The following is a 20,279-nucleotide window of genomic DNA, read 5'->3' on the forward strand; positions in this document are numbered from 1 at the left end:
TATTTTCAAAAATAACAAGCAAACACACTCGAAATAGTCAAATCAAGTTCCTGTCCATACAAACAACCCAAATAGTTCCCAAGTGCCCCCCACCCACATGTACTGGACCCCGACAACTTTCCATGTATCCAGACATACTCAGATATGAGTCTGCAGATTCATACAAATATAATTCAAATATCTAAGTAAATAAAAGAAAAAGACATCAATAAATAATAATAAAAAATTATATATATATATATATATATATATATATACATATATACACATACACACATACATACATATATACATATATACATACACACATACATACACACACACATATACACATACACAAAAAAAAAAAAAAAGTATGCAAACACAATTGGGTTACATAGATATGCTAGTAGCTGCCACACCTTCTACAAAGGAAATAAAAGGCTGCCAAATTATATAGAATTTTCTAGTGGACCCTCTTACAGTGTATCTAATTTTTTCTAAGTGAACATAACTCATAACCTCCCTGATCCATTGGCCATATGTTGGGGGGCGTACATCTTTCCATTTAAACAGGATAAGCCTCCTAGCCAACAAAGAGCAGAAGGCCATCATGTTTAGGTGGCGCCCAGAAAGGGTGGCATCTATCGGAGCCACACCAAACAATGAAATCAACGGAGATGGGTGTACTGTTGTTCCACATATTTCGGAGAATGCCTCAAAGATGGACTGCCAGAAATTATGCAGCTTAGGGCACAACCAAAACATGTGTAGTAGTGTGGCAGGAGCCTGTCTGCACCGATCACACGTAGGATCAATACCCGTCTTAATTTTAGACAATCTATCCTTGGTCCAATGAAGACGGTGCACTATTTTAAACTGAACCACAGCATGTCTGAGGCATATAGAGGAAGAGTAGATACGGTGTATAATTTTGTGCCAGATTTCTTCTGAAATCGCTTCTTCTAGATCTGACTCCCATTTAATTTTAAGGCAATCAAGACTATTCATGTTATACAATATTGAGTAATGTATAAATTCTGCCTATTACTTGTTTTATGTTAACTTCACATTTTAAAATTGTTTCAAGCAGAGATTCAGAAGGGCTCAGTGGGAAACAGTCAGAGTTAGAGGCCACAAAACCTCTAAGCTGCAGATACCTGAAGAAATGCGATTTATGAAGACCATACTTCTGTTGCAATTGTACAAAACTGGCAAATCTATTCCCAATGTAGAGGTCAGATAATGTACCTATCCCATTTCTTGCCCAGACATTAAAAGCTTCATCCATCATTGATGGGACAAACATATGGTTCATTATCAACGGTGCAACAAGTGAAAGATCAGTGAGATTAAAGGTTCTTCTAAACTGGTTCCATGTTTTAATTGAATGGATAACAACTGGATTAGTGGTGAAGGCTGAGATTGGCTGTTTGAAAGGTAATTTGGAACATAATAAAGCTGCTGGGGAGGTTGATCCAATGGATGACCTCTCTAACACCATCCAATCAGTACTATTGACATCCGTAAAATTTCTCAACCAATACAGTAGTACTCTTATATTAGCAGCCCAATAGTAATACATAAAATTTGGAAGTGCCATACCTCCCATTGTGCGGGGCCTCTGTAATATATTTTTATTAATCCTGGGCTGCCTTTTATGCCATATAAAGGATGTAATCAATCAATGTTTTAAGGGATCATCTGAATCCAAAATAAAATCTAAAAAAAAAATATTCAATGGCCCTGATTCAATATCAAACAATAGTAAGTCATTAATAATAATTGCGCTTACACAAATGTATTAAAAGTAATTGTCAACAGAATGGGTTTTGCAAAACAACTTTCTGTTTAGAAATGTATTAAAAAAAACAATATGGCATCTGTAAATATAAATGTATCTATGTCCTTTTCATGTGGATCATATCTCAATATCCATAAGGATCACAGATCATGGTCTGTTACACAGGGCTGCAATATTAGAAATATCCAAACCCAACTGCTTCATTGCAAATGCAATTGAATGACTTATCTTTTCAGAACTTTAACACATTTTTTATCAGTAATTTAAACTTTTACTTTGAAGACAAAACCGTCTTTCTTCCGTTTAAACACTTATGATGTTATGGTTGATGAGTTTGACGCAACACATCCCAGGACCGTCCCGTTGATGAACAGGCTAATTAAACCACAGAGACGATAGACGACGGGTTTCGTATGATCAAGTCAGAACTTGAAATACACGATAACATTTCCAAATGCCTGTAAATGAAAAATGTATTTCTATATTCAGCAAGCCTGTCTATTTCCAGCAATACGTTGGGCAGATAGGCTACATGCGCCACGCCGAACTCTATTCAAAAAGCTGCACATTTATCAACACGGTAATTTATGTAACCCATGCTTTAGTTACAGTTAGTCTCAATGATGTTTACCATTAAGTCTGAACGTTTACAACTGCTGCGATTTTATGAAATTTTTTTTTTTATTGTAGGAAGAGTCAAATCAGTTCAAATATTCTTAATTAAGCGTCGCTTAGATATTAGTTTCGCCACGAGAGTAGCACATTATTGTTCAGAAAAAGTCAGCAGTGGGGCTGAATTGTGCCAATGCATAACTTGCGTTTTAAGCATAGACTGTTAAGGTTTTAGGTCGATTTCTGTCTGTGACTGCAGGGCCATGACCATAGGCCATGACATTAATAATTCATTGACTGAAAGCCTTTTATCAATTGTGTCAAACTGGGCTGTGTCGCCACCTGATGGACAGTTTAGGGAATAGGTTTTGCGACAACAATTATTCCACTTTCGCGGTCGGGTTGGCACATATACATACAGGTTTTTGCTCCGACGCAGAGGTCAAGTGTTCGAGTCCGACCTCTCTCTCCCCTTTCTCACCTAGCTGTCCTTTCCATTAAAGGCGGAAATGCCCCAAAAACATAATCATTAAAAAAAAATTCCACTTTAAACAAATAACATTTTGCGAGTAACATACTACAACCTTTTACTCAAGTTAGATGCCTTACAGGGACACTGAATGGTAATAAAGGATAGGTCAAAGCAAGAATAATATGGAGGTATAAGGAAATATAGATAAGAAGAAAAATTCATTGAATTGTAACTTTTGGTAAGACTCACTATAAACCCCTTAAACTATTGGAATTATCTAGTGATATTTAAAAGTAGCCTATAAGCTACATGCAAAACTGAAAATACTGTTTCAATCTCATAATTGTTGTGACCTATTGTAATAGGTTTTTATTTTGTAATGTTTGAGTTGTTTGCTGTTGTGTACATACAGTAGTTTCCAACACATACTGTATACCTTCATTTCCACTGACAAGAAACAAAGATAAACAGAAGAATAATTGCCCTCAATACATTTAAATTGAACCCTAAAAACAGGGTTCAACCTGCAACCAATATGCAATTCTGCAATAGAACCCTATTTTAAATTGATTTCAGTGAATGTAACTAACGCAGCTACTAATTTATTGGTTTTAAGCCACGCTAACACACAAAATCAGTCAGTAATGCCCATCACCCACCATGGTGTCTGGGCTTTCTGCACCATGTTTCTAGTCACCCGACCTGTCAAATTAGTACTTCATAAAGAAAAGTTTGTGCTGTTTTCCGAAGCAAACTGGGTTGGGTTGTGAGTGTGAAAGATGCATAGGCTCTTCATAACAGGATGTCACACTAAGTATTCAAATGAAGAGCAGGGCCACTTTAATGAGGACTGTCAGTAACACAGGAATAAGGTGCATGAAAGTTATGGTTTGAGAAATGGCTGCCCATGTCAGGAAAGTGTTTGATCAGGCCTGAGCTAGAACACATTTGCACTGATAAGACACGCAGACGGGTGAGTTCCAAATGCCGATCTATGTTGTCTGCATAATTCTACAAATAGTAGTATTATAGTATCACCATGCAAGTTAGACAGTAAATAGTATGAAACTAATTAAAATTTGGAAAAAAGTAACAAACCTCTGTTTTCTGAAAATGACAGAGGCCACACTTTTCCTGGCAGTGCTTACTGTTGTCACATATGTGCATGTTCTTTTAACATCCGTGACCCAAATCACCCACACACGCTCAAAGGGAGTCGTCTGACTCTGCTTCAGAGTCAACAAAGGCAGAACAAAACCACTGAGGTTGAATCTGAAAGAACAGAAAGAATTTTCCATCAACAACCTCATGTTCGCCACAGTGTACTTTACCACAACATATGAACTGGTTAAGTTGCTGTCATGCTGCAGCTTTGCATAAATACTTTTCATCTTAGAGGAAGCATCCTGATGAGGACTTAAATATCTGTACCAAATGTCATGGCACTCTATCCAATAATTGTGGAGACATTTTACTCAAAACCAAACCTCATGGTGACACTGGAGAAAGAGCAAGGGGATTGCCAAAGTCAGTGGGATTCACCCTGTGAGGACCATGAATGTGTGTACCAAATTTCAAGGCATAGTGTGGGTAAAACCATGTAAATTATCAGCTCATGTTGTGCTTGTTGTACTTGAAGGAGTTCATTAAGAAATTGTATTAATCATTTCTTCAGGCCAAAATTTCCCAGTTTTCACCTGTTCTGTGCTTTTGCTTATCAAAACTTTTGGAAGAGGAAGTGAGCGCACTGTAGGCCATGCCCATTTTGCACAGTTGGGGGTGGGTTATGGTTTGGTGCTGGACTGTGCCATTACATGTGAGACAGGGGGTGACACAGCGGTTTCATCAGTCCTGTCAGTTTTTCTGTTAGCTGCTCTTCAACTTCCTTATTTGCAAGTACCGTTTCCTCTTCTGGTTACTGATGCGGTTCTATATCAGGGCTCAGCTTACAAGTCTGCTCTGTTAACCTGCCAAAGAAGACCAAATCTGCACTTTACACAGTAACGCGAATGCAGTCTGTTGATACCACTGACTTGTCTTCACTTTGAGAGACAATACTATTTTCGGCTGGGCTGTTGAGCTTATGCAGGACTGGTAAGTACAGAGAGATCGCAGCAGAAGTTGAATCGTTTACTCAGAAACAAATGTTCTTCAAATCCAACAGAATGATCATATCATTATTGTTGTGTCCAACTCCTGTCTTTCTCCAGCTTCAATGGATCCCTTCATTTAGAGAAGGAAGAAAGTGAAATGGTGTATGTGGGCGTGACAGCAATGTATGTCTGTATGCAGTAGCATACACTGTGTGTGTGTGTGTGTGTGTGTGTGTGTGTGTGTGTGTGTGTGTGTGTGTGTGTGTGTGTGTGAGTGTGTGTGATGTCGGGAGACACCAGCACCCTGTCCTGGAGGAGCATGTCTCCCACCAGCCAGTCAGATTCCTCGGATATCTCTCCCTCAGCAACTGTGGCCAGGGACAGCATCTTCCCAGTGAAAATCATCAAAGTGTGTTTCCTTAGCAACAGCTCCAACCTGGGCAAGAACTTCAAACTGGTCCGCTGTGAGGAGGGATGGACTGTCAAGGTATAAACTACTGTTCTCTACTAGTTATTCTACTCCAGTGTACTCTACTGCCTTCTACTCTAGTGTACTGTCCTTTGCTGTCCTCTACTCTACTCAGCTGTTCTTTACTGAACTGTCCACTATTCCAGGGGTCTTCAACGTTTTGTTAGGCCAAGGTCCCCTAACCTGAAAGAGAGACAAGCAAGACCCCCCTACTACATATATTGTATACAATTGAGTTGCATATTGAACTGGGCCTACAATAACGAGTAGGGTGGCCTAAAGCCTATACACATACCTTTTTATGTTGCCCTACAATACTATATAATATAGAAAAGTAACGCTCACCAAGGGTTGTAGTGAGGTGCTGATCACTAGCGGTAGACTCCAAATGCATATCTCTATTTCAGGCTGTTGATTTGAACAAGGCCTAAGGGGCAAAAAGATATGCATATTTTATTCATACAATTGAACTGTCAATATTAAGGTTGGTTTGGTCAGCAATCATACTACTACTACTACTACTCGGAGTGAAGCTCAATGTTTCAACCGTTTATCCATTACTTTTAGTTATGGATAACATCTGAATTGTTTAGTCCTTACTTTTAGCTTTTTATCTCTACCATTTATTCATTACTTTTATGTACCTCTTTACACTTCGGTGCACGCTTGCTAACTAGTTTTTTAACTTGATGTTAATATGTGGAAATATTTTTTTAATCGAATCATAATTTAATCAATTTTTTCAAATTACTTGAGCTATTCTACGATCTTTCCACGTAACCCCTGGCAACTGCAGAAGTACACCCTGGAGTACAAGTAACCCTGGTTGGGAATCACAGTTCTAATGTAGTTTACCATCATCTACCATACATACTATACTTTTCGCTATTTACCCAACTACTTTATTCTACTACACTGTACTCTAATGTACTTTACTCTACTGTTCGCTACTTTACTCTAATGTAGTACTTATTATTATTACTAGTATTATACTTAATACTATTATATTATAGTATTGTACTTGTATGTGCTCTACAAGTCTTTCCTTTACTGCATTTTTGTGTAATTACTTTTACTTGTCTGTACTAAACTGTAGTCAGCTGTATTCAATGCAACCATACTCTTCTGTTCTCAACTTTACATTACTGGACTGTATTCTGCTATTACTTCCTTTGAACACTTCCTTTGAACACTAAGACAAGAAAACAAGGAAGTCTGTTTTAGATTTTAGGTAATGTTATCTGCAGGTTGGAAAAAATAGAACGTGCACGATCCTTGTTGAGAAAATGATGTATTTGGTATATAAGACTTGTTGTGAGTTGTTTCTCTTAATATGATTTTTGTTCACATTCACATTCTGAAAAGCCAATGTCCCAGAGACATAACTGTATAATGACTTCTATCCCAGGCTATCGTTAACCTGGTACTGTCCAGTGGCTGTGTGGGACCAGACATAAGATACAGCCAGTGCTATTGCCTCCTCCTCAAACACCTCAAGTCCTCAGAGATGCACTGGCTGCACCCAGACCTGGCTGTGTCTGAACTCACCCAGCGCTACGAACAGCAGCACCTAGAGGCTGAGTGGAGGTCAGTACTTCGGTCTTTGTCTCAATGTACAGTTTTATTTAAAGAAAGAAAAGTAAAACTTTACATATGAATAGTAAAGTGACTCAGCAAAGCTAACGGTGACGTTTGTTTGTACAGATATGACCTGAGAATCAGATACATCCCTGCAGACTTCATGGAGAAATTCAAAGATGACAGTACCACTATGCTCTACTTTTACCAACAGGTCAGTAATATGTGTGTTTGGGATGCTAACTCTTGGTAGTGAGGTCATTTTACTGTCTCTTACTTCCCTAAGGATTTTTACAGGGTTTGGAAGAGAATCAGGATAAGGTTTAAGGTTAGTTAAGGGTCAGTTATAATGGCTCTAGTTAATGGAAGGTGTGTCTGTGTGCTTATCCACAGGTACGAAGTGATTACATGCAGCAGTATGCCTCAAAAGTCAGTGATGGGATGGCTCTACAGCTCGGTTGTCTGGAAATTAGGTACTGTACAGCTACCACCTTATGCATGTTCTTAAAAAAAAAAGACAAAATAGGACAAGTGGAAATAGTTTGAAGGTCTCCATATTGTGCTCATTTTCAGGTCCTGCTGTATCATCAAAACAGAGATGGAAATCTGACTTTTCACTATATGGGACCTTTAATAATCTTAATAAAAGATTATTGTGTTCGTTCATTGTGTTTGCAGGAGATTCTACAAAGACATGAATCCAAACGGACTGGAGAAAAAGTCCAACTTTGAGCTATTAGAGTAAGTCACGTGTGATTGTTGAATGTGTGCATCAACCTCTTGGGGCAATGGCAATTTTACATCAGGCCTTTTATGTCTAAATGGTACATACATTAGTGGCAATGGCAGCAAGAAGGTCCCTGGTTTTAATTGTTTCTTTGAGGAGTTTGCATATCTGACTGTGCATGCTTTGAAAAAATATGTTTGTTTTCTGATCGTGGCCTGATTTTACTCCTTTAGGAAGGACGTGGGACTGGACCTGTTCTTTCCCAGAGAGCTGATCAACAGCATGAAGGTAATGAGCTGAAACAACTACTATATAGTACATAATGCAATGATTTTACAACATTTTCATTTCCAGTGTTTGTCTGTGTGCTATATATCAGCCCAAGCAGTTACGTCGGCTGATCCAGCAGACGTTCCAGGGCTACTCCACCCTGAAGCAGGACCAGTGCATGACCAGGTTCTTCACCACTCTGGCTCAGTGCTACAGCTACACACAGGAGAGCTTCGCCTGCCAGCTAGTGGTGAGCTTTTGACAGTTTAAAGGTTATTTCCGGTCATATCTCAACCAAATTCTTTTTTTAAATGTTTGTGTGTGTATATGCCCTTTGTCTATATAGCATGGTTGGAATCTAACAATAGACCTGGTCATCGGCCCTGAAGGCATCAGTCAGCAAACTGAAAACTCCACAGTGAGCTCACACGCTTTTTCTCTCTCTCAGCTTTTGTTAAATGCTTCTTGTTATACAGTTGTGTTATTTACTCATCAGCTATTTGTAATATTTATACAACGTGAAAGATATGACAAGATATAATGAAGGATGTGCTGTGTGTTGAAAGACTCTACAAACACAAATACACTGTATGCAACACTTGGAACGTTAGGAAAACAAAGATGTAACAAGGAGCCTTATCTGCAGAAGCAGATCTATCATAATGTGTATTTAGGACATCATTTATATATAGTAGCAAAAAACAACTTTTTGTTTATTTTTGCAGCCCGTCTGTTTGGCCACGTTCTCTCAGGTGCGCAGTATCTCCTGCTCTGCTGAGAGTGACAGTCGGGCTCTGCTCACTGTACACATCGAGGGAGCCAAACAGGTAACTCTAAACCTCTTCAAGAAATAGTTCAACATTTTGGGAAATATGCTAATTTGCAGCCAATTAGTGCAGCATTTGTTAAATTAAACAAAAACTAAAGTGCATAAATGACAAGTTGAGTTTTTTTTAGGGTAGGTAAGAGCTGGAACTATGTCTTTGAGAGGTGCAGTGACTTCCTGGAGAATTGTGGGGGATTTTCCTTACCCTTGGACAGGGCCAGGCTAGCTAGCTTTCTGGCCTCTAAGTTGACTTTTATATGAGTCAGTTGAGTTTAAGGTGCGAAGCAAGTTGAAGCAGTTCAACAGAGACTGAATATCTTGTATCTTCAACCCTCCAGCCACTGTCAGTGAACACCTCCTCCCTGGCTATGGCAGAAAACATGGCCGACCTGATTGACGGCTACTGCCGGCTAGAAGGCAGCTCTGAGAGCTCGCTCATTATCCGGCCCAGCAAAGGTACACTTCCCCTATGTGAATGTATCACCCTGTAATAAAGATGCTCCTCTTGATTAGTCAATATAATGAAACAATGTGTGTTATCAATGTTATCATAACCAAAAGGTACCAAAGTATGACCAGGTATAACCCCTGAAATGTTCCTTTAATTTTCTAAACCTTCTGAGATAAATCATGTTGGATTCACAACTACAGCTAAACCAAATATCTGATTCTTTCAGGGAGAGACACAAAACTGAAATTACCTGACATCCCGAAACAGTGAGTCTGATGAATCATATTTTATTAGTGGCGGAAGCATGCATTGGGTGGGTTTCCATTTTCACAACTTCCTCCTCCTTTAGATTGTGATCTGTCTGTCTGCTGGACTAAAAGGTCACATATGTTTAAGCACTGCTGTTTAAACAGGCTGTAGTTGAAATGTTATTGACTGCTTGCTTTAAAGAAGACATTTAAAACTAAAATGTCTCCATCTCTCTTCCAGTGGTGCTTCCAGTGGTTCTTTTAGAAGTTTGAGTAAGTCTTATGACTGATTCACGATTTTTTCGGAGGCTTCTTCTGTTTGGTTGTGGCTGTATACAGAAGAACAAATGCAAAACAAACACCTGCAATTTGTTTCTTAAGCTTCAGGTTCGGACATTTATGCTGAGATTCCAGAGGGTATAGCAGCCTGCGGTGGTGAGTCCTGTTTCACTGAAAACTTACCTTGATATCCACCAGGGCATCCAACCCGGCAATCAGCTAAGAAATGTCACTGTTTATGTTATTTACTGTACAAACTTTTGTATCCAGGGGCCTGTTTCACAAAAGCAGAATATATGAATCCAGGATAACTGATAAAGCGAGGCTTGACCTAGTCTAATCTGTGCATCCTGGCTTGGTGCATTTCACGAAGGCCGAGCCAGGCTGAAGTAATTTAGATAGATGCGCGTCCACGGCTTTCCTCAAAAGACCGCGAGGTCGATCACAGATTTACTGATGCCAAAATGGAGAATACTCCTAATACTCACTTCATTTTACCATGAAGATCAATTTTCTATAACGCTAGAATATGATGCTTAAATATCTCTTTCACTCTGTTCCTCTCTCTCTCTCTCTCTCTCTCTCTCTCTCTCTCATGGGCTAAAATATAAATGTCCTAAGTTATATTAACTTCCACTGCTCACTTTTAATGCAAAGTGTACAACTGTTCGTTTTTGCAAATGACAGTGACTCATTGAATGGTTTCAGTTAAGAGCAGTAGTTCATAAATGTATATTTTTTGACTATCATTCAGTCTGTCACTATTATCTGCCACACTTTTTTTTTCACGTTTTCTTTATTTTTAATTTTTTATAGAGGACGAGTTTCCTTCTCTACATTATATGCCTTACTCCCTCATATGTGTGGACATAGAAAATAAAGACAGTGAAGAAATTGGACTCTAAAATCTAGAAACTATAAAGATAATTAAGTGATAAATTCCATGCACACTGTAAACATGAATGGAACAGAGTATATTCATCAGTTATTTTCCCCCAGTAAAATATAAGGTCAAAAACCATTGGGGTGTCCTATCTCTGTTGTTACATGAATGTACAGTAGCCTACATCACTAGATAGTTATTGGTCCAGTGAACTAAGACTATAATTTGGGAGGATTGTACAATTAGGATATGTTCTTAAAATTGTACAATCCTCCCAAATTATAGTCCCAGTTTACTGGACAACACAAATTGTGTGCTAAGAATGCCAAATACAATGTACATGGAAGAGGAACAAACATGATCAACTAAAATAATTCAAGGTGCATTGATCAACTATAGAAATGTACAGCATTGTATGTATTGCCCTTAGTAACAGACTTCATTTAAAACACATTTGAAATTTTATCAGCCTTTTTCTAATTGTCTCAACAACTGCCATAATATATTCATCAAACTTCTAACAACAATATGCCTGTCACATGACTAATTATTGAAAAAAAAATAATGGTCACAACTTTAAATAATAGCAGTACTTAAATGAACAGCAATATGCACCTGTTGTATTTTAATCCAGGCTGATAACAACAGGGTAAAACCTCTGCTGGGTGAACAGAAAAGGCTCCAGGATTAAATAAATCCTGGCTGTTAGCCTGGTCGGGAGCAGGCTAGCTGCACAGAATAAATCTCCATGGTGATTTATGTGCCTCCGCTTTCGTGAAACCGAGTCAAGGCTTAATTCATCCAGGATAACTGGGAAATCCCGGCTTAATCCCTTATCTTGGTTTTGTGAAACAGGCCCCAGGTCTCCAACAGAGCAGATTTCTTATATTTCCCAGCTGTTTGTTAATTTTTGTGTGTTCAGAGAAGCACAGGATCTCCAGAGACGACGTTGTTGTGGGTCGAATCCTGGGTGAGGGATTCTTTGGAGAGGTTCATGATGGCGTTTATAAAAGCCCAGTAAGTTTGTCTAAGTATCATCACAAGTCCACTGAGCCATATACATATATACATACATTCATACTTCCAGTCATCAATGACAGAGGGAGCACAATAAAAGGCATATGGGAAAGTGTGAGATCCAAAAATGTGCAGGAAGAAAAATATTTGAAATAAGAACTCAATAAAGGAGATAAAAAGGGAAAAGATAAAATAATAAAATCGATAAAGTGCAGAGTGTATTACACATAACAAATTACAATCTACCACCAAATCTGTTGGTCACCTTAACTGTAATGTGATTAAAACAAGCCACCAAAGTGAGTGTTGCACTGGTGGATCGCAAACTTAATTAAATACACCTCTGAATTCACTGTCAGTGTGAAAGTAATGTATGCATGTGTGTGTCTGCAGACAGGAGAGAGGATCTGTGTGGCCATCAAAACATGTAAGGATCGTTCAGCTGAAGTAAAGGAAAAATTTCTCAGCGAAGCTGGTGAGTATGTCATTAATAACTAAGATTGTGCGGAGATTTGTGGTGCAACTTCAACACCTGGCAGACGTTTATAAACGGGAAGTGTAAAACTTTCCCTTTTGGTAGTGGAAAATATGACTGATTATTGTTTTAATCACAGTAAATGTAAAATAGAAGTACGCAGTTTCAGAGTAAAATGTAATGACAGTAGAGCGCAGTATCTGATATGGGAACATTTCAGGGTTTTGCATGTTTCATCATCGTCAGAAAATGTCTGTAGTCAACTTCCTGTTGCCTGGTTGTGGTTTACAGACAAATAATGTGTTGTTTCTTATTTACAGCTGCATTAATAGATGTTTTGGCCATGTAGGGGAACAAGCTGTAAAGACAATTGTGAAACACAGTGGTTTGATTTTGCTTTTGGTAATGCTTTTCCTGTCAAGCTTGAGGTTTCCTGGAGTCCTAGTGGTTAAGAGACATCTACAGTGATGGCGGTTTCTCTGGCTAAGGACTTTTGTTGCGTTTCATTCCGCTCTCTGCCCCCCACTCATGTTTCCTCCCTGTCTTTTCTGTCTTCTTTTAATAAAGGCTAAAACACAATTTTCTTTCTCTATAATGTGATATGTTATTGATCCCAGCTGCTCTGTCCATTAAAGGCTTGATGAAAAATCTGGACCATCCCCACATTGTGAGACTAATCGGAGTCATTGAAGTCGATCCTGTCTGGATCGTCATGGAGCTGCTTGAACATGGAGAGGTGTGTGTTGCTGTTGTGTTTGTATGCGTCTGTTTGAATGGCTGATTGTGAAAAGCTCGTACATCGATAATGAAATTTTGAATCAAAATTTGCTGCTCATTATCTGAATAATCACATTCGAGCTCACTCTTATTTTGTAAATTGTGAACATGTGTCTGTATGAAGCAAAAATAAGTAATATGAGATGAATGTGTGAATGCAAACTATACTGTATCTTGTAAAAAGTAGGCGTTTTTCTTCTCATGACAGCTGGGGAACTATCTCGTCGAGCAGCAGTACATCCTGAACTCTTCAACATTAATCCTGTACTGTCTACAAATCTGCAAAGCCTTGGCTTACCTGGAAGGACTCAACATGGTGCACAGGTAACACAGGCTCATGCATCATTGGAGGAAACCTAAAAACAGGCACTCTGCTGATTTTAACACTGGTGCATTTTAAGTAAAATAATTTGGTTTCTGTTCTGCCTTTGTGCTGCAGAGATATAGCGGTGAGAAATGTCTTGGTGGCGTCTCCTGAATGCGTCAAGCTCGGCGACTTTGGCCTGTCTCGCTACGTTGACGAACAAGAGTATTATAAAGGTACACACGTGCACTTACAAACAGATGTCTGTGGTCAAAATTTCAGAGAATTGCAGTAAAGGGGAAACTCATTCAAGTGTGTTAAAACTCATCTCTTTTTTTAATGTTAATGTGGCGTATTATTTACCTCCAGCATGCATTCACACCATTACAATCCTATATTTTTGTCCATTTCTCTTCTGTGCGCAGCCTCAGTTAGTCGATTACCGATCAAATGGATGGCGCCCGAGTCCATCAACTTCAGACGCTTCACCACAGCCAGTGATGTCTGGATGTTTGGTGAGAAATACAACTCAGACATGCTCTAAATTTAGTTGGTTTTCATTGAGAGTAGTCTCCGCACAATCTTAGAGTTATTAATGACATACTCACCAGCTTCGCTGAGAAACGTTTCCTTTACTTCAGCTCAACGATCCTCCAACAGATCCTCTCTCCTGTCTGCAGACACACACACATATTTATTATACAGTGCCTTGCGAAAGTATTCGGCCCCCTTGAACGTTTCGACCTTTTGCCACATTTCAGGCCTCAAACATAAAGATATAAAACTGTAATTTTTTGTGAAGAATCAACAACAAGTGGGTCCCAATTATGAAGTGGAACGAAATTCATTGGCTATTTCAAACGTTTTTAACAAATAAAAAACTGAAAAAGTGGGCATGCAAAATTATTCAGCCCCTTTACTTTCAGTGCAGCAAACTCTCTCCAGAAGTTCAGTGAGGATCTCTGAATGATCCAATGTTGACCTAAATGACTAATGATGATAAATAGAATCCAGCTGTGTGTAATCAAGTCTCCGTATAAATGCACCTGCTCTGTGATAGTCTCAGAGGTCCGTGTAAAGCGCAGAGAGCATCATGAAGAACAAGGAACACACCAGGCAGGTCCGAGATACTGTTGTGGAGAAGTTTAAAGCCGGATTTGGATACAAAAAGATTTCCCAAGCTTTAAACATCCCAAGGAGCACTGTGCAAGCGATAATATTGAAATGGAAGGAGTATCAGACCACTACAAATCTAAAGACCCCGTCGCCCTCTAAACTTTCAGCTCATACAATGAGAAGACTGATCAGAGATGCAGCCAAGAAGCCCATGATCACTCTGGATGAACTGCAGAGATCTACAGCTGAGGTGGGAGACTCTGTCCATAGGACAACAATCAGTCGTATACTGCACAAATCTGGCCTTTATGGAAGAGTGGCAAGAAGAAAGCCATTTCTTAAAGATATCCATAAAAAGTGTCGTTTAAAGTTTGCCAAAAGCCACCTGGGACACACACCAAACATGTGGAAGAAGGTGCTGTGGTCAGATGAAACCAAAATCAAACTTTTTGGCAACAATGCAAAACGTTATGTTTGGCGTAAAAGCAACACAGCTCATCACCCTGAACACACCATCCCCACTGTCAAACATGGTGGTGGCAGCATCATGGTTTGGGCCTGCTTTTCTTCAGCAGGGACAGGGAAGATGGTTAAAATTGATGGGAAGATGGATGGAGCCAAATACAGCACCATTCTGGAAGAAAACCTGATGGAGTCTGCAAAAGACCTGAGACTGGGACGGAGATTTGTCTTCCAACAAGACAATGATCCAAAACATAAAGCAAAATCTACAATGGAATGGTTCACAAATAAACATATCCAGGTGTTAGAATGGCCAAGTCAAAGTCCAGACCTGAATCCAATCGAGAATCTGTGGAAAGAACTGAAAACTGCTGTTCACAAACGCTCTCCATCCAACCTCACTGAGCTTTCGAGCTGTTTTGCAAGGAGGAATGGGCAAAAATGTCAGTCTCTCGATGTGCAAAACTGATAGAGACATACCCCAAGCGACTTACAGCTGTAATGTAACGCGCAAAGGTCGCGCTACAAATTATTAACTTAAGGGGGCTGAATAATTTTGCACCCAATATTTCAGTTTTTTATTTGTTTAAAAGGTTTGAAATATCCAATAAATTTTGTTCCACTTCATGATTGTGTCCCCCACTTGTTGTTGATTCTTAACAAAAAATTACAGTTTTATATCTTTATGTTTGAGGCCTGAAATGTGGCAAAATGTCGAAAAGTTCAAAGGGGCCGAATACTGCAGGCACTGTATATATATATATATATATATATATATATATATATATATATATATATATATATATATATATATATATATAAAATAAATTACATTTTTATTTATAACACTCTGCTATAAGGTTTGGGCTAACATATACAATGCAAGAACAAAGGTGCTCCTTTATTTCCATGTCTCTAATAATAATAATCGTGTTTGTTTAACCAGGGGTGTGTATGTGGGAGATCTACTCCATGGCCCAGCAGCCGTTCTTCTGGCTAGAGAACGGGCAGGTGATCAACCAGCTGGAGTTGGGAAAGCGACTACCCAAGCCGCAGCAATGCCCGCCCGCCGTCTACTCCCTGCTCACACACTGCTGGTCCTACGAGCCGCACGGCCGGCCCAGCTTCGGCCAGCTCGTCTGCTCCCTGAGGTACACGCTCTTGTATTTCTTCTCCTCTATTACTGCTGCACCCAACACTTGACTTAATTGCAGTTTTTCTCACTTTGGATGCTTAGTCTCATCTCTCTGTCCTTGCAAGGACATTTACAGGCGATGAACATCCCAGCTCTGAAAGTCTTGAAAATGTTTTGAACTAGGTTGAAGTTTCTGAGCAATCCTTTCGCAGACTGTCTGTGCTTGTGTGTTTGATAGTGACATCCACAGGATAGAGTTGGAGCAGGAGGGGAGGCGAGACAGAACTCGCTCCGTCACATTATTTGACCCTAAACACCTCACAGAGCCTCCACCCAAGGTACGACTAGATGGCCACTGGAACTGTATTGAAGTGAACGGGAGAATCCACTACTTTTGTCTAAAAAGTCAACATATTTTTGGTCCCTCAATCACCTAATTTCGTTTCTAACAGCACCATAGCTTGTGTGTCTGTCCACTTTACATTTACTAGACAGTGATGGTTTAACGACCTAATTAGCTTAGCAAGCAAGCTAACTATCTAACCACTTCTTCATTTAAATCTGAATTTGAGTCCACTTATTTGCTGCTGTTTATGTTTAGTTTGTGCTGCCTTTTTCTTGTTTCATTTACACGTTACTATTTTAAAATATCTGTTAATTCTTTTAATGTGGACCCAGATTAAAGAATAATGCATAAGGATGAAAAAGTGGATAAGAGCTGATGACCTCCAATATGACCACAATAGGCTGTTTTTTTTCACCTGACAGATCTTTAATAAACCTTATGTCGTCTCTTTCTCTCTCACCAGCCATCCAGAATACAAGACAACACCCTTCCTCGAGTCACGCAGGTGTCCACACACACACACACACACACACACACACACACACACACACACATCTACACACTCACAGAGTAACATGCTACAGAGAGAGGCATTGTTTTTCATTTCTGACCAAATTTATGTTTCCTGTAATTAGCTATTTTATCTCTTGCTGTGACTTCCTGTTCCTTTATAGAGAGAAAGCATGCTGAATAAACCTGCATCCAAATGTTCTGTGTGTGGTGTGTGTGTGTGTGTGTGTGTGTGTGTTGTGTGTGTGTGTGTGTGTGTGTGTGTGTGTGTGTGTGTGTGTGTGTGTAGAGAACAGAAAGGGATACTAGGCCGGTGTGGGAGAAAGAGAAAGAGCAAGTGGAGGACACTTTACAAAGACAAAGAAAAGAGATGCTGATGGATAAACAATGGCTCGAGCAGGAGGAGAGACAACTGGTGAGGGATCACACACACACACACACACACACACACACACACACACACACTCTTGTCAGAGCATGGAGCGTCATGAAACACAGGAAGTAGTTTGTGGCCCGAGAAACGATAAAAGTGAAAGCGACAGAGTGATGTTTCTTCAAAGCGGAAGATCTTTGGCAACAACATGTCACGTGAAACACAGAAATGAACACCTCACCTACAGCCATTGCTGCATTCAATAATATCTGCTTCTGTTTTAATGTAGGATCCTTTTGTGCGAGTGGACTCCCACACCAAGGTACATTATTTAGTTTTTTACTCTTGTGCAAATTTGCATTACTTTAAGTACATTTTGACCACTAGAGGGTAGAGACACACCTGTTGATGTACTGTAGGTCATACACAAGCTTTTTAGATGTAGTTTGGTCCACAAGCTCTTTTTTACACTCACTTTAAAAGTTTAATCTTGTCAGTATGAGTCAATATTTAAAGCACTGAAAGCATGATTTCTTAGCTACAAAAAGTTGTCCTGTCTACCTGAGACTATTGTAGTATTCTTGCAGTAAAGAATAAAAACTCCAGAGTGAGCCAGATATTTTTTCCCAAACAGTAGCACCAGTGATAACTAAACCTCTTCGGCATCTTCAATTAATAAAAAGATAATTTACCGTAATAAGTTGACCTCTGATCTGACTTGAAGTTTGAATCTCCAATCCTTTAAAATGTTAACTTCACGTCCTCTTTTCTTGCAGCCTCCTGTAGAAAGGCCAGAAAATGGTGAGTCCAGATAAAGAGCTTTCCTAAACTAGCTTTATGGTTTCTAACCTCTTGCCCTCACAATGTTAATAATACAGCAGCATAATACAGAAAAGAACACAGGCTATGCATGAAAATAAACCAAAATTCAATACATTGTATAAGCAGAGATGCACAGCATAAACACTTTAAAAATATTAATAACAGCACGTACCGTAGGTTGCATGCAATCAAACCTTCCAAGACAAAAAACAAATGTAAATTAGATATTTAAGATAATTCAAATGCATTATTTTTTTTGACCATTTATTTTATATAGAATATGCAAAATGTTATTGTGTTCACAATAGAAGTCCACAGCATCTCATACATACGTATGTGCAGGAAATGTGCGGGTCAAGAAAATGTGCCGATAAGCAGCTTTTTCTTTCTCCGTCAGGTCCTCCAGACAAGCCACCAATGCCTTCCACACTCTCACAGGTAAAAAAAATAAAACACGCCTCTATTATTAATTTGGTTGAGATATACTTTCCTTTCCGTTTGCACAGCTGACATTTGTAGTACTGAAATGGAGCTATATGTTAAATTTTGTCATTAAAAAGTAAGTATTGTGTTGTTGTAGCCTCGGCCCACAGCTGAGATGGACCGATCAGGTGATCAGGTGTACACCTGCGTCATGGCGATGGTGAAACAGGTGGTTCAGCTGAAGAATGATGTCAACACGCTGCCCGCCTCCGAGTATCCAAATGCTGTCAGAGTAGGTCATCTTTTCACAACTCATTTAACAAGACTGTTCTCTGAGAAGCTGGGAAGTTTTTTGTTTTTTTCTGGGGCTGTACAAATCTTAAAGAAATACCACAGTAAAAATGTAGAGATATCTATCCCTCTTCCATCCCCCTGTCTTTGCCTCCCTCCCTCGTCCACCTTCAGGTGGTGGGCATCGCTCTTCGTAGCCTGATCCAAAGTGTTGATGAGATCCTGCCCTCCCTGCACAGCTCTATCACAACAGAGGTAGGCCTCACTTCACCAGTCTGTCCTATTGTTGTGACAGTGTGACAATGCATGTAGTCAGTGGTGGAATGTAACCGAGTACATTTACTCAAGTACTTTACTTAAGTGGCCTACAAATTTGAGATACTTGTACTTTACTTGAGTCTATTATTTCTCTACTCCACTACATTTGAGAGGGAACTATTGTACTTTTTACTCATTAATACATTACACTAATCTGACAGCTTTAGTTACTTGCTACTTTACAAATTCAGGTTTTTGCACACAGAACACATGCAGTTTATAAAATATGATGTTTTATAATAAATGACACTACCAAACAATATATAGGCCTACAAGTGCAGCTGAAATGATTAGCCGATTAAACACTGACAGAATTATTTTACTCATTTCCAGTTTCTAAAATGGGAGAATTTTTAGTACTTTTACTTTTAATACTTTTAAGTACATTATGCTGATGATACTTAAATACTTTTACTTGAGTAACATTGCCAATGCCGGACTTTTACTTGTAACAGAGTATTTTTACAGTGTGGTATTAGTACTTTTACTTAAGTAAAGGATCTGAATATTTCTTCCACCAATGCATGTAGTCAATAGACACAGCTTGGTTATTTGATTGGCGAAGGTACATGCAGTGCATTAAATCAGGACACAAAGAAAAGCTAAAAGGTCAATACTCACATTTTACCATCTTCTCTCCTCTTCGTCTCAGATTGATGGCACTAAGAAACTGCTGAACAAGGATTTAGGGGAGCTGATCAATAAGATGCGCCTGGCACAGCAGAACTCCATAACGTCGCTAAAAGAGGAATGTCAGCGGCAGATGTTGGCAGCTGCTCACACTCTGGCAATGGACTCCAAAAACCTGCTGGATGCTGTGGACCAGGCTCGAGTCAGGGCCAACCTGGTTAAGCCCAGACCTGCCTCATGTGATGCAGAGGATTCTGGGGACTGAAGTCCCCTGTTGATCTAACAGACTCTGGTGTAAAAAAAAGGACATGGAGTTGAGTAGTTCCTGTACACATGCTAATAAAACATGTCATAATATATCTGTATTTTCTCCTTGAACAATAAAAGCATGTGAAGTTAAACTGAGCATTTCTTGACCCTGAAGAAATCAAACTAAACCACAATGTATAAAGGCAATAAATGTTATAGGCAACTGTTTTTTCCCCTTGTTTTTACTATTAAAGACAATGACATTCTGCACTTTCTGTGTTGTTGTTTTCCTGTGTCATTAGACAAAAATGCTTTAAACAGATTATGATAGCTTTTTGTG

The 20,279-nt window shown here is 39.2% G+C and overlaps 1 protein-coding gene and 1 long non-coding RNA gene across 3 annotated transcripts; one reads left to right on the forward strand and one right to left on the reverse strand.

The window, feature by feature from the left end:
• Window positions 1–3,244: 3,244 nt before the first annotated feature.
• Window positions 3,245–20,209, forward strand: LOC120554342 (protein-tyrosine kinase 2-beta-like). 2 transcript variants are annotated; one of them, XM_039793187.1, is made up of 31 exons: window positions 3,245–4,961; window positions 5,078–5,195; window positions 5,234–5,447; window positions 6,838–7,016; window positions 7,134–7,221; window positions 7,401–7,480; window positions 7,686–7,748; window positions 7,968–8,022; window positions 8,114–8,254; window positions 8,351–8,422; window positions 8,730–8,831; window positions 9,169–9,286; window positions 9,508–9,547; window positions 9,771–9,802; window positions 9,911–9,964; window positions 11,614–11,708; window positions 12,102–12,183; window positions 12,819–12,919; window positions 13,169–13,284; window positions 13,400–13,500; window positions 13,690–13,779; window positions 15,789–15,993; window positions 16,216–16,315; window positions 16,787–16,828; window positions 17,123–17,248; window positions 17,496–17,528; window positions 17,983–18,007; window positions 18,426–18,466; window positions 18,609–18,743; window positions 18,917–18,997; window positions 19,713–20,209. In XM_039793187.1, exons 3-31 carry the CDS (start codon window positions 5,244–5,246, stop codon window positions 19,953–19,955), a joined length of 2,844 nt encoding a protein of 947 aa, XP_039649121.1. In that variant the 5' UTR covers window positions 3,245–4,961; window positions 5,078–5,195; window positions 5,234–5,243; the 3' UTR covers window positions 19,956–20,209. The 2 variants fall into 2 exon arrangements, with proteins under 2 accessions (XP_039649121.1, XP_039649122.1); XM_039793188.1 differs by having other exon boundaries at window positions 5,078–5,169; window positions 5,208–5,447.
• Window positions 13,529–18,682, reverse strand: LOC120554344. Its single transcript, XR_005638375.1, has 5 exons — window positions 18,361–18,682; window positions 18,201–18,222; window positions 17,899–17,986; window positions 13,873–13,938; window positions 13,529–13,768 (listed from the first exon to the last, which is right to left on the reverse strand). It is a non-coding gene; the product is annotated as an uncharacterized LOC120554344 (long non-coding RNA).
• Window positions 20,210–20,279: the final 70 nt, after the last annotated feature.

Source organism: Perca fluviatilis, chromosome 24 (assembly GCF_010015445.1).
Source record: "Perca fluviatilis chromosome 24, GENO_Pfluv_1.0, whole genome shotgun sequence".
Taxonomy (NCBI): Eukaryota; Metazoa; Chordata; class Actinopteri; order Perciformes; family Percidae; genus Perca; species Perca fluviatilis.